The sequence below is a fragment of the Apis florea genome, unplaced genomic scaffold, assembly GCF_048593485.1.
Source record: "Apis florea isolate Af1SG1 unplaced genomic scaffold, ASM4859348v1 contig_2492_pilon, whole genome shotgun sequence".
NCBI classification, from domain to species: domain Eukaryota; kingdom Metazoa; phylum Arthropoda; class Insecta; order Hymenoptera; family Apidae; genus Apis; species Apis florea.
Window position 1 is genome coordinate 544,526 of NW_028256593.1, and position 16,256 is coordinate 560,781.

The 16,256-nt window shown below is 34.1% G+C and overlaps 1 protein-coding gene and 1 long non-coding RNA gene across 5 annotated transcripts in view; one reads left to right on the forward strand and one right to left on the reverse strand.

Moving 5' to 3' along the window:
* Positions 1–16,256, forward strand: part of LOC100864194 (cell adhesion molecule 2) — a 101,566-nt gene that overhangs the window by 84,202 nt on the left and 1,108 nt on the right. For 2 of the 4 annotated variants that reach the window (XM_031916824.2, XM_003694132.4), the window contains 4 exons: positions 12,056–12,261; positions 13,069–13,204; positions 13,930–14,069; positions 15,231–15,498. In XM_031916824.2, coding sequence (XP_031772684.1) covers positions 12,073–12,261; positions 13,069–13,204; positions 13,930–14,069; positions 15,231–15,498 — 733 coding nt within the window. In that variant the 5' untranslated portion in view covers positions 12,056–12,072. Of the gene's footprint in view, positions 1–11,128; positions 11,385–11,435; positions 11,572–12,055; positions 12,262–13,068; positions 13,205–13,929; positions 14,070–15,230; positions 15,499–16,256 lie in introns of those variants that run through there. The other 2 variants (XM_086905880.1, XM_012487119.3) reach the window with 2 other exon arrangements.
* On the reverse strand, positions 11,650–13,172 carry LOC147657883 (uncharacterized). The gene is made up of 2 exons (XR_015291486.1): positions 12,842–13,172; positions 11,650–12,528 (listed from the first exon to the last, which is right to left on the reverse strand). It is a non-coding gene; the product is annotated as an uncharacterized LOC147657883 (long non-coding RNA).

Sequence of the window (16,256 nt, forward strand, 5' to 3'; positions counted from 1 at the left end):
ATACATATATCACTTGTAGGCGATAATTGTTGATAACCATTCATTTCTCAAAAAATCTAACGTTATCACGATATATGTATTGGAGTAGAATAGGGTATTTTTTTGTAGTTGTCACGATAAAAGGGGCAAATAGCAGGGATTCGCTTTCAAGGCTCTATGTTTTCTTTTGGGGAAGGGGGGGGGGAGAGGGGAAACACGTTTTTTCACTTTTTTCCCTTTGTTCAATTTCTAAATACACTATACGATAGCTAAACCTAAAAATAACTTAAACAGAGTGATACTGAACCATGAACCCTCAATCCCTGATCGTATATGGTGTACGAATATGATCAATTTCTTTTATTCTTGTCGTCGTCGCGTGTCCCGATCAATGTCTCTTCTTCTTTCTTCTCTCCACAAGTGAATAGTGGAAGTATCGACCTTCGACCGATCGATATTAGACATTCTTTTGACACTTTTTTTTTTTTTTTTTTTAAATAAATTTTCAAGATCACCTTCAATCCTATATTTAGAGGATCGTTGAAGAGTTAACTCGCGCAAAATGATGCAACATCTCTTCTAACGAGATACTTGTTTTTGAAACAATTGATAGAAATTTGAAAGTAACAATTTGACCGTAAATAATTTTTCGAAATAATTCCAAAGATTAAAACTTCCGCTTAAAAATCACCAGACATAGACGATATTCTCCAATTGTTTTCAAGTTATCCTCTCATAATATTCGAGTAATTCGTGCAATAAGGATCGGCACAAGTTAAGCCACAAAAAAGCAGAAATAAAACAACCTGTCTCATCAAAATGGTAACGAGGCAAGAACGAAGAAGAAGATTGTTGCCGGTTGAAAAATTCAGGGCAAGAGAAATCGCCAAGATCTATGACATCGTTACACGCTCCAAGTAGCGATAGATTGGAGTTGCTCTCGATCTCGGGTGAACTCGGAAAATAAATCGAATGCACCGCCCTGATTTGTTGATTGGCCACGATTCATGGTGGCTTCGTATGGAACAACGCAAGGGCCGTAAGAACAAGATGCGACAACAAAGGATGAGAAGGCGTTTCGCGGTGGAAGAGACGTTCCAGAGACGATCCCGAAAGAGAAATTTCGAAATCCCACCGGGGTGGCGGAGCACGTCCTGGTGTGTCGACCACCCTTGACGACGTGTTACGCGTCAACCCGCAACACCCTTTATTACTCGTCACCGTTTAAACGGTCGAAAGCACGCGACGTATTCCCCCGTTATTACCGCGGAAACTTTGGGACGTGACACGGATGAGAAATTGTATCTTTGCGCGGCTTTTGTCTAGATTGTTGGTTCAGGTCCAGAGAAAAATGGTGGCTCTTCATAAGACTTGCTAAAAAACTTGCGATTATACCTAGATTGGCGAGAAATTGATTTGAAGATTGTTGAAAGGGGAGGAGATGCGGTCAATTTCTTTTTAATTTTGGATTTTATTTAATGGATTTAGAAGTTAGAGTTAGATTTGTATGCGTATTTGATATCGATGCAGACTCGATGCAATTTTGGATTTAGAAATCCAAGACGAATCAAACGATTCAAACATCATTTTAAATCAAGACTCGTGACTAGTGTGAATTAAAGATTAAAGATCTAGAGCAAAGTTGATTCAACAGCCGTTTATTATTATATCTGTATATACAGATAGATCTAACGTCGTGTTTAACTTACTAAAATTAGATATCTGATTATTTCGAAACTTAATTAGAAATTTAATTCAATCTCGATACAAATTCAGACTCATATTCATATCTAATATAACCTAATATAACCCGATCAAACGTTAATTTAATTCTGCACAACTCCAATTCTAATATTATTTTAATTTAAACTTACCATTCATGTAAACGTGAACCTAACCTTAGTTTTAACTCGTGTGAAACAAAGGTCGAGATTAAAATTTTGAAAAGGAAAGTAATCTATTTAGTAGAGTTTATTTCGAGCGTATAATACATTCAACATTACGTAACGTAACCTAGCCAAACGATTAACGTTAATTTAATTCGAATCTCTTCGCAACTCCAGTTTTAATATTATTTTAAATAACGTTGGACTCGTTATTCGTATAAACGTTATAAACCTAGCCTTAATTTTAACACAGACTCAACACCTTCGATCGCTCATCTAACCCAAAACAAACGTCGAGATTAAAATCTTGGAAATTAAACTAATCTACTTACGTTGGCGAAGTTTATTTCGAGCGTATATAAGACTTAAGGCGAGACACGATAGTAAACCAGGCTTAAGTTTATTCGGTGGCAAGTGTCGGTGGAGCAATTTCGATCGGTCGTGTACGATATTGAGGGACCACGAACCCGCAGCATTTACTATTCCGGTGATTTTTATCGGTGTATAAATGACTCACTCGATACTTCCCGAGTCGGAAAGAAAAGTAAAAAAGGAAAAAAAAAAGGAGGAAAAAAGGAGGGGGAAGAGGAAAGAACGTGACTCAGCCTTGGTTCGTTTTTCCCCGCCCTGACAATTTGGTCAACCCCCTCCGGCACTCGGCTGAAACGATAATAATGCCGTGGTAAAAACGGCAATTCCGACGGAATATCGGTGGACCTTTATCCGATTAGCCGTTTCGAGACGAATCGCGTCAAACGATGAACCGGAAATGGATCGTTGACGAAGCATAGATGCAAGCATAGATTTAAGCATCGTGTACAATTTTTTATCTTTCATTTCTTTTTTTTAAATATAATAACGAAACGAAGAAAGAGATGTTTAAAGATCGAGGATCGAATATTTCGTTGTGATCAATTTGTATCACTCTCGAATTAATTTTCATTTCACAGTAATTCTATTGCGATATAGAAGTTGCGATGTAAAGTAGAAAGAGAGACGTGATACGAAAAAAAAAAAAAAAAAGAAAGAAAGAAAGAAAAGAATTCGAGATATTTAAATTTCAATTTGAATAGGGAAAAAAAAAAAAAAAAAAATTCCAACCAACTTTCATACGTTTTTAAAATCAATTCTGAGGGCGGGGGGGAAAAGGAGGTGGGGTAAAAGTCGGAAATTTATATGGCAGATTGCACGATTGTCGCTCGTTCGAATATGAATAAATATGGAAAATAGACTTAAGTCGGTTAAAGCCGGTCTCTCGTCCGATCAATTTTCCTTCCTTTTTCCCCTTCATTTTTTTCCTTTTTTTATCTCTCTCCCTCCCTCCTCTCTCTCTTTCTCTCTCTTCGTTTAATTCCACGCCATTCATTTTCTCTCTTTTCTCGTATTCTCTTTTATAGAGGCCCGATATCGAATCACACCGGCCATAAATTGGCCGGGCATTATTTAATTAAAGCCTGGCTTTGTAATTTATATATTTATGCTGCCGCTTTTATTTGCGAGATCTTATTTATCGGTCTGAACGTTTATAGGCTGGAAAAACCGATGAGTCTCCTTTTTTTTTCTCTCTTCTTTCTCTCTCTCTCTCTCTCCATCCTCTATCACTGCCTCAATTTTCGGTTGTTAACGTTTCCCAGCGTTATCCAATTGGGAACGTTGTCGCAACCGGGCGCGAGAATTTTCGAAACAAATCTCCGCGCGAACGAGAATAATTTTCGAAAAAGCTTGATTACACACGATCTCGATTTTTTTAGATAGAATTTTTAATTATATCTCGCGTCACTCGTGCGTTATTCATGAAACTCGCTTAAGTCATTAATAATTGGATATTCGTGCATATATTTTCAACTGTAATGCATTTTTTGCGCCAATAAATAATCGGATAGGGGAAAATGTTGCAGGGAATTTTTAATCAAAAGAAATTTACGCGTATATAATTGGTGCTAAAAGCATAATTAAACAATGATAGAACGCTGTTGCGATGTCGTTGAACATGATAATATATATATATCCATTGTATTCATCGCTTTGAATCCCACCCTCATTCGAGACACCAAACGTTCATTTGCACCCTCATAATGTATACTTGTTCGAAGTATAGAGAGGTCGGTAGCAATCGTATATAAGGGTGTTACGATACTTACGTCTTGATCATTGGAAGTAAATAACTCGACAAATATAACAAGACATGTATCGTTCCAAATATATCGTAATAATTTATAATCTCACGTAATCACATAAATATAAAATTCGTATAAAATTGATTATGCACATCTCTCCAGACAGATCCAATAGGCAAATCGCTATGCCTGTTCTCGTTGAATTATAGTTGCATAGCTCGTTACATTCCTTCCACTATGAGCTACCTGTTTATTTGTCCTTCGAAAAGTGCACGTCCATCATAATGTTCTTCCCCTGTGGCCGCACATAAATTTGGGCTTGTCTCACGGAACATCATCGATCTCGCAAGGAAAGAGGAAACCAACTGACCTCTGGCCCTATCCCTGGTGTCGTTTATTACTATTATTAAAACGTTCTCCTTTTCTCTCTCCCTCTCCCTCTCTCTCTCTCTCTCTCTCTCTCTCTCTCTCTGGCTTTCAATGGCCACGCGTGACCAAAGGGCGCGTGAGGCGAATACGAGGGTAAAAAGGTCCCGATGGAGCTTCTCGTTTTCTCTCGACTTATGGTTTCTCCTCCCTCCAGTATCGATACACCTTCTCCTGTTGGATCTATTCAGTGACTCCCAACCCCATCAACCGTGACCTGGAATTATCATCGAGCATTTCACTTTGCAGATGTAATGTGTATTTTTTTTTTTTTTTTTTTTTTTTTTTTTTTTTTTTTACGAGATTGTAAAGGGAAAACACGATAAATCTATTTTTGTTGAAATTTTTCTATTTTGACATTTTTTTTTTTTTTTTTTTTGGAATATAAGGTATGTAAAAAATTGAACGCAATTGATTGCCAGTATACTGTACAGGATTGAGTTGAACCGCGAATCAATACCTTCCTACGAATATTTCTCTTTGTGTATGATTTTGCGCGAAACTATTGTAAAAACGATCCTGTAAAAAAAAAAAAAAAAAAAAAAAGATTGGACATATCGCATTTTTCATTGCTACATTCAATATCCTAGAATTATGAAATAAAGTTTAACTTTGAAGACCGCTGACAAGAGAGGAATTGCGTGTCTCTTTTTGTCATCGAAGGTTCCATTGCCACGACCCCAGAAGTCGGGACATGCGACACCACTTGCCCTTTCCGCAATGGCCAATGGTAGCAGGTAGCCAATGCGGCTGGCATATTGCTGGCTTCGTTTATGGGACGGTGTACGATTTCCTGTAAAGCAATACCGAGGCGAAATTAAGCGACTCTCCAGACACCGAGGGGGCTATCTCGATGACACCTGCGAAATTCTCTTTTTTTTTTTTCTATTCCTTTTTTCTTTTCCCCATTTTTACTCGTCTCGATGTGTCCTCGACTTCTCTTCCGTCTATTCGTCGTCCCTCTATCTTTCCATCTATTCCCCTTTCATTTCTCGTTTCACCGACCCTTCGACGAAAAGGCTTCCTCGGGGACACTATCCTGAAGAGATCCAATTGTTCACATGGATTTCTCGTTTTTTTTTTTTTTTTTTTTTCCTCGATTCGATACGCGTGCGTCTGATCGCTTTAAAGCCACTCTTGTGGATTAAGATATGGGATGCCTCTATATATATATGTATATATAATCCAATAGATTTGTTCGTTTTGATTTGAAGCCAGTCGACAACAGAGGAGTCCGTTTATCGTGTCGATTTGATGGGTTAATTAGCATGTTGTCAGGAGGAGCGAGGAAAGTGATTCTTTAATCAGATCGACTGTATAAAAGAGATTCAGAGATTCTTTATGATACAGTTCTATAGAACACCAGATTTTTATCTTTGATGTCAATGACAAAGAGAATAGAGTTGCGAATACACGAATAATTCTGTATCCACTTATACATTAATTCTTAACGATTAATAAGAGGTTCTAAGTTTTGTTAACCGTGAAATCAAATTTGAGTAGACAGAGTGCAATAGAAATACTTGAAGGAAGTATTAGTCTCTCCTTGTCTCTCCCCGGCTCTCCCCGGCTCTCCCCGAACGTCCCTCAATTTAATGACTCTTAACGAAGATTCCGATACTCGACACACCCTCACATGTCAAATCCACTGCGAAAAAAAGCCCTCTGAGACTAGACAAACGATTGAAATCAGAATCCAAACAAGCAGAGTGAGAAATTAGACTTGATTAATCCCCCGCAAAAAGTTTATTTTCTCAAAGGGGGTCAGAATAATAAGGGTAGTAAATCAAAGGGAAAATCAGTTTTTCCATCATTGTGCCAACGACCAATTGGGAATCAATTACAATCGATATACCCATTTCTACTTTCTACGAGTAGAGAATAGGCTTTTCTCGGTGGCGTAATTGATAGAATTTTGAGAGGATTTTAACCCAGCATAGACCAAGCTCACCATTTATCAACTAAAATCGGAATTGCTTCGCGTTCGTTGCCCGGAATATCGAGGTTGCTGTTAAGGAGGAACGTCATCGACCTAATTAACGACGAAGTCGGAGGCATACCGATTCTTCCTCCTTCTCCTTCTCCTCCTCTCTCTCTCTATCTATCTATCTCCCTCGAAGTTAAAGTGCTCGCGCGATCTAGACTCGATAAAAGCGACCCAATGCATCCTTACTCATCCCCATTTCTGGTTACCAATACAGAAACGAGCCTGGAGCAACGGCGTGACACGGTGCAGGCGCCGGGACGCGTGCAACGACTGACTCACAGAACAAATCAGACCCCCTGCCGTTCAATATGCATGAGTTATCATTCGTAACGGAACAGGAATGAATCATATTCGCGACGTTCTCAGCCACCACTCGTTATTTCGCCAGGCTAACCCTGCCTTTCCTTCCAAAGCGACAATCCCCTTTCCGGGGGTTGGCTTAGTAGGACCTTTTTTTTTTCACAACCACGCGACTTTCAGTTTCGACTTCTTCTTTCGTCTATCGAGGGTGAGAGTGTCTGCCGCTAGAGTGGATCGAAATAGAACTTTCCTTTTGCTTATGCGGCAGCACTTCGAGGCACGATTGATTCTACGATGAGGAGAACCAAATTTCTCGACGAAGTGTCGTCAAGAAATTTTCGATTTCACGATAGAATAATCTTTTGCAATTTTTAATCATTTAAGTATTAACGATTAAAATTCTTCTATTCTTAATATATTCTGCAATATATGTATAAATACATGTGTCTTCATTGTTAATTATTTAAATTAACACGCGAAATAAAGCTTTTTTTTTTTTTTGCTTTTTTAAACATTTGCTCCATCTTAGAAGAAGACTCGATGTTTCTATATCATGGGTAAAGACAAGATCCAAATGAAAGGAAATACAGAGTGAAATAATGGCGATGGTGGCACACAGTGACAGGCGTCAAAGAAACGTCTAATGTTTTTACAGTTCCGTATCTTTTCTCCTCCCAGTAGCCGACTTTCCTTTTTTCTACTCTTTCCCTTCTACTGCTCCACCCTCTTTTCACTCTCCCGCTCGTTATCGAGCCTTCTTATCTCTCTTTCATTCTTTCCTTCGTAGTCTTCACACTTATCACGGTTTTCTTCCCTTTTCCCTTTCACTGCCAACGCCACGCCATTTACATCACTATTCACGTCAGCCTTACCCTTCTTTCTTATCGTCCTCTCCCTTTCTGTCTCCTTTAATAACCACTCTCACGTTCGTCATCTCTCTCAAACAACACCTACCGCTGTGATTTCTTTTTTTTTTTTTTCTTTTTCTTTTCTTTTCTTTGACCATCGTACCACCCTTCTTCGACTCTGCCGACACTCCGTGGATTCAACGAAAGGCAACCCTTTGTCGATCCAAGAGCACCTACGGTGCAAAGTAACAGGCGATTTCCAGGCCGATGGAAAAATATTTGTCCTCGAGTCATCTTGCCTTTTTCGCTTAAAAAATATCCTCAATTTTGAGGACGATTCAATTCAAGAATTCAATTAAAATTGTCCTAGAGAATTTGAATCGTAGTCGCAGTCTATATAGATTTCATTGAATTCTTTCTATATTGGTTAGGTTATAATAGTTGCCAAATTCATAGACCATTGTTCTTAAATCTCTTCACTAGTCTAGTATATTTCATATTAGTTAATTTGTACAGATTAATACTAGTTCAGTAATAATGTATTATGGTCATTATATGTTGCTAATTGGCTAGGAAACCTAACTAAAACATATATAATCAAACTATTATCATTATATACGATTTAGCTATAAATCCTATTATCCTTAATAGAAAGTATCTTCTCTCCTAATAATAATCCATATTATTTAAAGGATCTCCTATTTAAGAGCTCACTTCAGAGTCATAATTGTCTGAACATTTCCAACTCTCAAACATTAACGTAACTAACCGCCATCAACTTATCTTACGAAAAAAAATAATACTGGAATATTCGTTGGATTTTATGTAGCCATTTTTGTAACGCGAAAGAAGAGTCAGAAAATGAGAACAACACACGTCAGAGTGAAAAGAAAAGTTGTCACGCATCAACCAGAAACAAAGCCGCAATTCCGCGCTAGTTGCGAGGCGACAACTTGCTCGGTGGAAAAATTCTGCATGTTGCCGCAACGTGGCGCTACGATCGATGCATCAACGGCGCCGGTTCCGCGCCGATAAAAGCGGCCCGCCCCAGGCATTCGTGGAATAATTGGATCGGTTTTTGCAGCTGTGAATCACGACCCTCGACAATTGGAGGAACAAGACCTTTTTCTACTCACGCCACGCGACTTTTCCGGGCCAGATACCACGGCTCGCTAGGTTTCACTATCTTTTCTTCAAAGGATGGCACTTTTTCTCTTCGAGAATACCCCACATGGTCCCATTCCATCCTTCGCTTTATCTTTTGTTCCATTATCTTCTGATTCTCTATAATCTTTATTTCAAGTTTTGTGATCATCGCAAATTTTTTGAAAAGTCGAAATAAAATTGAAAAGGCAATGAGATATATTTAATTTTATGAATTTTAGACATATAATGATTAATTATATTAAAAAAAGTTATAAATTTAATTCATAAATACAAAAAGGTTTTAATATTCAGTTGAAATTTTATAATAATTAATTGTAAGTAACAATGATGTATAATAATGATTTATGTATTAAGATTAAGATTTCTAATGAGATTTAATAAAAAAAATTGTTAAATAAAATAAAATCAATATATCATATATATAATCTTGATTAAATTTATGATTAAATTTTAATGATGCCTAATAAGAAGAAATATCACGTTACATGATATGTATGCACATGATAAATATTAAAAGCGTAATCAATTATCAGATTGATTAAGTTTTAAGTTTTATTTTTTTTAATGAAAAATGATGGTCGGTAAAATAGGTCACTCGATAATTGTTTTTTTTCCACGGAGGATGTAGAGGGTGTTCTAATTTAATTTTAGTAATTTTACGGCAATCTGTAGTGTCGTTTAGGGATATTAACTCGCGGCGGTAAAGAATGGTGTACTATTTTATCGACAGAACAGAAAAAAAAATGTTCGAAATTCGTTTCTATGAATTTTTCTTTTTCTAACTTGTTATAAAGCACAAGTGAAAAAATTACACGCTCTATGAATTGGAGAATTCTCGAGTAGAACAAAATCGTTGAGGAACAACAATTGGAGGGAGGAAAAAAAAAAAAGTTTCCAGACTCGGTTTTAGATTAAAGTGTCTTGCATTTACACGAATGTTGAGATTTCCTCTTTCTGTTCTGGAGCACCTGACAATGATTCTTCCTCTGCTACGACAGAAGATAATTCTCTTTGTTGCAAAGTGTGCCCTTAATGTCGGCCGATTCTGAAGTTAATGCCCGTCGCGTTTAAAAGTAATGGGGCTAAAAAAGTCTTGGAAAATGAAATCGAAGCGTGCCACGAGATAAGCGACAGAAATAGCTCTTTATCCTTTTATTTCTCTCATAATTCCTTGCAAACTCTCTCTTTCTCCCTTCATTTCATAAAGGTACAGCGACGAATTGCATAAATTGCATAAATTGATATTACGTTCGTGTTTTACAAAATCTAAAAAAATTAGCATAGATTATATTCTTATAGTAATAACAATTTTTTAGAATTATTTTGACAATGAATATTTTTCTAATAAAAATTTTCTAAAAATAAATTTATTAAAAAAATCAAAGTAATTTATTCAAAATCAAATCAAATAATTTTTGATAAAAACAACGTTATTTGAATAAATTAATAAATTTATTGACTTGAATTTTATTTTATTTTGCAATAATTTCTCAATATTTTTGCAATTGATAAATATGATTTAAAATTTATATTAATATAATGTATAGACGATATAAACAATAAAATGTAAAATCAAATTGTAATTTGTAAATATATAATTATTTTGATTGTCATTTAAATAATTTTAAATAGATATTATTTAGTAATTAAATATTTAGAGAATTAAATTATAGAATTTAATCTATAAATATATTTTTAAAATATTTATATAAATATTTCAATTATTTTCAAAGAAACACAACAATTGAAAGAAAAAGATGAATTATATTCTCATTTTCTCAAATTGCCTCCGGGAACGAACCATTGTTCATGCTAAAAGCGTTTGTTCCATAAACTGTTAATATTGCAAATTAATTCAAAATATCAAAACAGAAGCTGATGAATCAATAGTTTGTTCAAGCTATGTCAAATAACATAAATTCAGTAGCAAGATATGATAGTAATTGCCATTTAATTGCCATCAACTCTAATTAACATTATAAAATAATTACAATTTACCATCGAATATTTCCCGGAAAAATTACATTTCCTAAAATTCATATCTTTGTTAAATTTAATTTATACTGTGATATTTATGATATTTAATATAAAATATTTATTATTTTTCTCTACCAACGTATATTATTTCTTCTCCAAATTAAAATATCACGTTTCGGATATCTTATCGTTAAAAAAGATCTCAGTTTTTGTTTTCCCATGTATAAACTCTCGCTTTATCAGCAACACTAATTACTATCCATGCTAATTAGCAATTCATTTTCATCCATTTTCAATATCGTTTCATCGAGATACAGAGGCGTGTGAGAAACAGTCGAACAGAAATGAAAATTCGTTCGAAAATGAAAATATCCCAGTTACTGTTCTCTGTTTTCCATCGAGAAATACATTCGGCAGAACCTTCCCCACAACCTTTTTCAGGGAACGATCGCGTGCACGGTTACGAGGACGATCGCGTGGAAAACTCGAAGCTCGGAAAAACGTTGCATCGGATCAACGGAAGGTTAAAAGGCAATTCGATGGAATTGTTCTCTCGTTGTTCGAAACGGTGCACAAACACGCGTGAGAATGGCTTCACGTTCCCAACGTCGAACGATTCATTGGCCGACACGATTATCGCTGTCACGCTTCGATTCCCGCGCTCTCTGGAGTTTTCTCTTTGAAGCTTCGAGAATTTGTAAGTCCTTTCTGCCATCTCTATTCTCAACAAACGATTTATAGAGACGATAAATTTGTTTTAGAAAATGATATAGGTGTTATGTTATAAAGAGATCTGATACTCTTGTCTTTTATCTATAATCATATAGATCCAAGGAGTATCAAGTTATACAAATCTCTACTTTCTGTTAAATTTTAGGAAAAAGGTAGAGTAAAGTACTTTAGATATGATGTAGAACAGAGGTTAAGTTTGATTTAGATACAAAAAAACTTAATCCAAATCCTTGAATTTTATATTTTTAATCCAAATCAAACTTAAGATCTAGATCTAATTAAATTTAGGTTTAATACAGTTCTAGTGTATGCTTATTATTTTCATTTAATTAGACAATTCAATTGTTTTATTTATAGGCTTAATTTAAAATTGGTATTCAAAAGATTAATATTTTATTCTTTTCCAAAATTAATAAAAATATAATTTAATGCATATTATTACAGTTTAGATTTAATCTATAAGTAGGTCTTAATAAAGAGCTGATATTATAACCTATATGTAATTTATTAATCCAGTTGTAATATGTATTATAATTAGTCTAATTTCTTGATTTCTAATCCAATTTTAACATATATTGATTAAATTTCCATATTGTTCCTAATAATTATTTTCCTTAATTTTCTGTTTGATTTCAGATACGGTCGCGTTGAGGATGCTGGAGCTGGTGGTACCACAGCACGTAGTTCGTGGTCAAAATATCAAGCTGGAATGCAACTTCAACCTGGATGGAGAGACGTTGTACTCGGTAAAATGGTACAAAGACGGAAACGAATTCTATCGATACGTGCCACAGGAAAGGCCGCCTGTACTCGTTTTTCAGCTGCCAGGTGTCACGGCGAACGTAAGAATCACATTGTATTGATTTTTTTCCCTTGTCTCGTGCCATTGCACCCCCTTACATCGTGGTGCTTTCTATTTAAAGATCGTTGCTTCTCATTTTTATCGCGTATCGTTGCCCGGCTTCCTTTTAGACCTGTCTGTTTCCGGTGTATCTAATTTCACCAGAATTTTTCGTATCCTCTTTTATCTTTGGCGAATTTAGATAGAAACATCAATCTTTCATCCAATTCTATCCATATGGAATATCTTGGAACGCTAATTTTCTAATCTGAAAATTAGAATTTGTTAATTATTTTTGTTTTATATAAGATTTATATAATTTTTTGACAAAAATTAATTTTTTTAAAAAATATATCTAAAATATCATTACTTTTAGTCACTACTATTTTAGTGAATATTAAATTTTTACAATCATATGAAAATATTAAAAAAATATAAAAAATAATGGATATAATATTAAATATGTAAAATTAAATGTATTAATACTAATAAATAAATAAAATAATATGAAAATATTTTCTGTAAATTTTCTTATAAAATTATATAAATATATAAGTATTTAATACAAATATAATACTAACACATTAATAATGTAATCAAACTATCATACCATAAGATTAATGTTTTTAATTAAGGAATTTCTTAAGAAATACATAAATATGTTGCTAAGAAGAATTCACTAGTATATAAGAGGTTAGAATATAGTAGTTATAATAGAGATAATTATAGTAGTTAAACGATTCGAGGAATGGTATAAGTTTAATTAATTGGTTCAAGAGAATACAGAAAGAATTATTCTCTTTTCTAGATTCACAATTCGACCGAAAGATCAGTCGTTCTCCATTCTGTGAATCTAATGAGCACCGGAAGATACAGATGTGAAGTGTTAGCCGAGGCGCCATATTTCCAAACGGTTTCCGATCACTCGGACATGCTGGTAGTGGGTAAGAAACGTTTATAAATCGTTGCATCGGTTGATATTTCCTTCACGAGCAGGAAGCGTTTTTTTTCAACCCAACAAAAATATCAACCATCTTTTCTCTATTGGACCTGTTGTGACAGGTCCATAGAGATTTACCATTAGTTCCATTCCATTTACCATTGAGAAAAATAAGTCAATTTTAAGCTATATTTTTTTCTTTCATAAAAAAAAAAAAAAAGGTTTACCTTTATATTGTGAAAGAAAAGTTAATATAATTTTAATAATAGAGCATCATTTTAATAATTAGAATTACAAAATTAATTAAATTGACTGAATTCAGATTTTATATTCTAATAATTTTAATATTAATTTTATTTCATATTACCATTAATCATTTTTTCTTTATAATATAGCTAATAGAAATTGTAAAATTTTATTCCATTTCTAAAAAAAATTCATGCACTTTTCTGAATATCAAAATAATTGTACGAATTACACACACTTATAATTCAAAAAATAAAAGAAAGATTTTAAAATGATAAAAAATTATAAAATAATTTAAGTAAAAAGTGTCAAAAAGAAAGAACTAAATTAACAGTAAAACTTTATTACTAGTAAAACTCTTTGAAATAATTTTTTGTTATTTCTTCATAATTTTTTCCTCATTTTTATAATTTTAACAGTAAAAAGTAGTTTAAAAGTAATAGTAATGAAACGAAAAAGGAAAAAAATTGTAACAAATTGCAGCTCTACCGGAAGACGGTCCCATTATCACTGGCAGACCAGGAAGGCATCGTTATCAGGTCGGTGATGTGGTTCGGTTCAATTGCACTTCGGCGAAATCGAAACCAGCTGCCATACTCAGCTGGTTCATCAACGGGGAGCCTGTAAGTGACTTAAAAACGTGGCGGTGTTAAACCGTTCATGCTTGTCAGAGTGTTGTGAAATTCTGTGACATTTCTTTTATCCTTACTTTTATCCCTGTAATTGCACCACCTGCCACCAGTCAAGTTTAAATTCTTCCATTGTTCGTTATTCTTGCCCTTGCCACAAGTATATCGATTTTCAGAAGAACAAATATAGCGTGATATTGCATCAGGCAACGATGTTCCGTTAATTGGACGAGCGATGCGAATCGTTTAAAGCGGCTAATTGAAGTGTTATAAATGGTATGGCAGCGTTGTAAATTCATTCCATCGGAATGAACAACACCACTTATGGATACCATTATATCCGCTTATATGATTGGTCGGACAAGATAGAGATATTAAGAGAAATTTTATGCTTGAAAATATTAGTAATTTTCTAAAGATATTCATTTTTATGTTTAAAGAGAGATTGAAAATGAATTTGAACGAAGAGAAACAATTTTTTAATTAATAAATATCATTTTTAAATTTCTATAAAAAGTTAAATGATTAAAATATTGAAAAAATTATATTCCCTACGTTGCAAGAAATTATATGCCCAATATTTAAATAAAATGGGACAACTTCGTTAAAGTCCTTAGTCAAGTTTCTTATCTCCTCGCATTTCTGTCAATTCCCTTGCGCAGAAAGCCAAAACATGCTTACCTTAACTTCGACTAATTTTATGATCTCTACGTATATCCTGACCCATATTATCTAACCCGGATATTCTTGTTCATCACTTTTCAATAAATATTAAACATAAATAATTTAACACTTCGTTCAATTCGCCATTCTCTTTGACCTGAATTCAAAGCCTCTCTGCGAAAGAATATTTTATAGAAACCTTTTATAGTCATATAATAGACTCTTATATGTCCGTTCTATTAACAATTACTCAATCCAAATTCTGGTTAAATATTTGTTAATAAATTATTTCTGTCTTCTGTCGCGTGTCAATTATTTTTTCAAACTCTGGTGAAGCGCAATCCAACTCGACACGTGGTAACGATAACTTGTATTGATCAGTCTCGTTCATATCAAATCATAAGTGCTTTTACTTTTCTTTTACTACGTGAGAAACAACTCTTTGCTCTCATTTCTTTTTCATTTTCTTATTTTTTTTTCTTTTTGACTCAGGTCGACACGCAATACTTGAGAGGGCCTCACATCACCGAGGTGGATCGCGAGGGTTTGGAAACGGCTGTGCTAGGTCTGGAATTTCGTCTGCGTACGAAGCACTTCAAGAGGGGTGATCTGAAGATCAAATGCCTGGCAACGATAGCGACTGTATATTGGAAATCGAACGAGCTCAGCATAGAGGGTGAAAGGCCCCTCAAGATGCCCGTTATGGAGAGCAGGGAGACAAGGGCGCAAGGCCATACGCATGCGGAACATATCTTAGGAGGTAAGAAAATGATACATATAAATATATTAAATTTAAATATGATTGATTTTCAACTCTTTTTGTGATATATCTTTTAATACGTTTATGACGTTATGATTTGAAATGGCCGTCTCTAAAACATATGCTGTCTGGAATATGTATTTGAATTATCCCGTATGATATTTCTTAAAGTAAAGTCGTAAAAAAGTTATTCCCCTGGACGAAAAGCATCAAAAATGTAGAACGACGGTTTTTCGTGGGAGTTTCCATTCTGAAGGAAAAGCACTTTGAAGAGATCGCTTAAGGACGCGTGCACTTGGCGGAGGAGATTCAGTGGTTCTCATTTTTCATTTTCTATGAATCCTGTATAAAAAAAATGTATTTAAAATAGATTAGTTTATTATGTGAAAATTAATGGATAAAAAAAACTGTTGGCACTGTTAATAACAAAAATCATAATTGATCAATTTATCAATTATTGATAAAGAAGAAAGGTATTACAGAAATATGCTAAATTGTTTTCAGTAATATGAAAATCACTGATATATTACTTGAAATAACCCTCATACGATAAACTTATGAATGACAATATCAATTCTTCAATATGAATATATTTCATGTTTATGTTCTTTAATAATATATTTATTACTTATCATTTCATTAGATTGTTATAAATAATTTTATGTTATGTGTTATAAATATCACATACCATATAAGAATAAAAATTATATATTATTAAAATTAAAAAAAAATTATATATAAATTTAAAAATTTGTTGT